This window comes from Colobus angolensis, unplaced genomic scaffold (assembly GCF_000951035.1).
Source record: "Colobus angolensis palliatus isolate OR3802 unplaced genomic scaffold, Cang.pa_1.0 Scaffold8, whole genome shotgun sequence".
NCBI classification, from domain to species: Eukaryota; Metazoa; Chordata; class Mammalia; order Primates; family Cercopithecidae; genus Colobus; species Colobus angolensis.
In genome coordinates this window covers 17,093,789-17,094,977 of record NW_012121820.1, presented here as the reverse complement: position 1 = coordinate 17,094,977, position 1,189 = coordinate 17,093,789, and the positions used below count along the sequence as shown (strand labels likewise).

The 1,189-nt window shown below is 45.2% G+C and overlaps 1 protein-coding gene across 3 annotated transcripts in view; it reads right to left on the bottom strand.

Annotated features, from left to right (window-relative positions):
• The window catches only part of DSN1 (DSN1, MIS12 kinetochore complex component), a 29,171-nt gene that overhangs the window by 8,437 nt on the left and 19,545 nt on the right, over window positions 1–1,189 (bottom strand). For all 3 annotated transcript variants that reach the window (XM_011929098.1, XM_011929095.1, XM_011929096.1), the window contains one exon: window positions 356–443. In XM_011929098.1, coding sequence (XP_011784488.1) covers window positions 356–443 — 88 coding nt within the window. The remainder of the gene's footprint in view (window positions 1–355; window positions 444–1,189) is intronic.

Genomic DNA, 1,189 nt, shown 5'->3' with positions numbered 1-1,189 from the left:
CCGCCACCTCGCCTGGCTAGTTTTTGTATTTTTTAGTAGAGACAGGGTTTCACCATGTTCACCAGGATGGTCTCGATCTCCTGACCTCGTGATCCGCCCATCTCCTCCCAAAGTGCTGGGATTACAGGCTTGAGCCACCGCGCCCGGCCTACTGTGCTTCTGTAGAATTTACATCTAGAAATTTCCTATCAAATGGTATGTATCGATAACATACTATTTATTGTGGGGAGAAAAACAAATCACCTCATATAGGTCTTACGCTCTTGGACCATAGGCTTTGAAGGACAGTTTGTATCCCAAAAGCTATCAGATGGAAAACAGCCCAAACTCTGGTCCCCTCAAGAGACAAGCTTACCGAGCTGTACTGACACCTTCTGGAAGCACTGGGTACTTTCCTCCATAAAGGCCTGCAGCTGTTTCACTGATCCTTGCAGCTCATCCATCTGTAGAAAAAAGACAGCTGTGAGCTGTAAAGGTCCATGGCTTCTTAGATGTTCCTCAAACCCGACAAGCAAGCTCTTGCTCAGGAGCTTTGGGCTTGCTGTTCTTTCAGCCTGGAATGCTTATGCCAGATATTCTGTTTGTTCCTCCAAAGTCACACCACATTCTTCTCCAGGTTGCTCTATGCTCCAGGAGGCTGACCCGTGTAACCTCTACCAACAGGATGCCTAAGTGGGAAGGAGCTGAACGAGTCATCTTGAGTTGGCTCTCTCAAATCAGCTAACTATGTGACTTTCTCCCATTAGGTGCCACAGTAACTGCTACTCCCTCCTCCCTTTCAGGCCTAGGGGGAGTAAGAGCTCTGCTGCCTATAAGCCCCAGGTTACTCCAGTAACCCTTGTGGTTCTCCAATACCCATATCTTTCTATTTAGCTTTTTTGAAAATAAACTCTTATTGAATTGTCCTTTCAAATGCCATCTGCTTGCTGTTAATACCTGGATTGACACAATACTATTCCCTCAAATGTCCTCATGGTTCATTTCCTTCAAGTCTGTTAAAATGGCACCTCAAAGGGGCCTTCAATAACCTTCCTATATAAAATAGCAACCCATCAACCTCCCTATACTGTCCTTCCCTCTTACCCTGCTTCATCAGCATTTACCACTATATATTCATTTGTTTATTTTTTTATTTTTTATTCTTTTTGAGACGGAGTCTCGCTCTCACCCAGGCTGGAGTGCAGTGGCA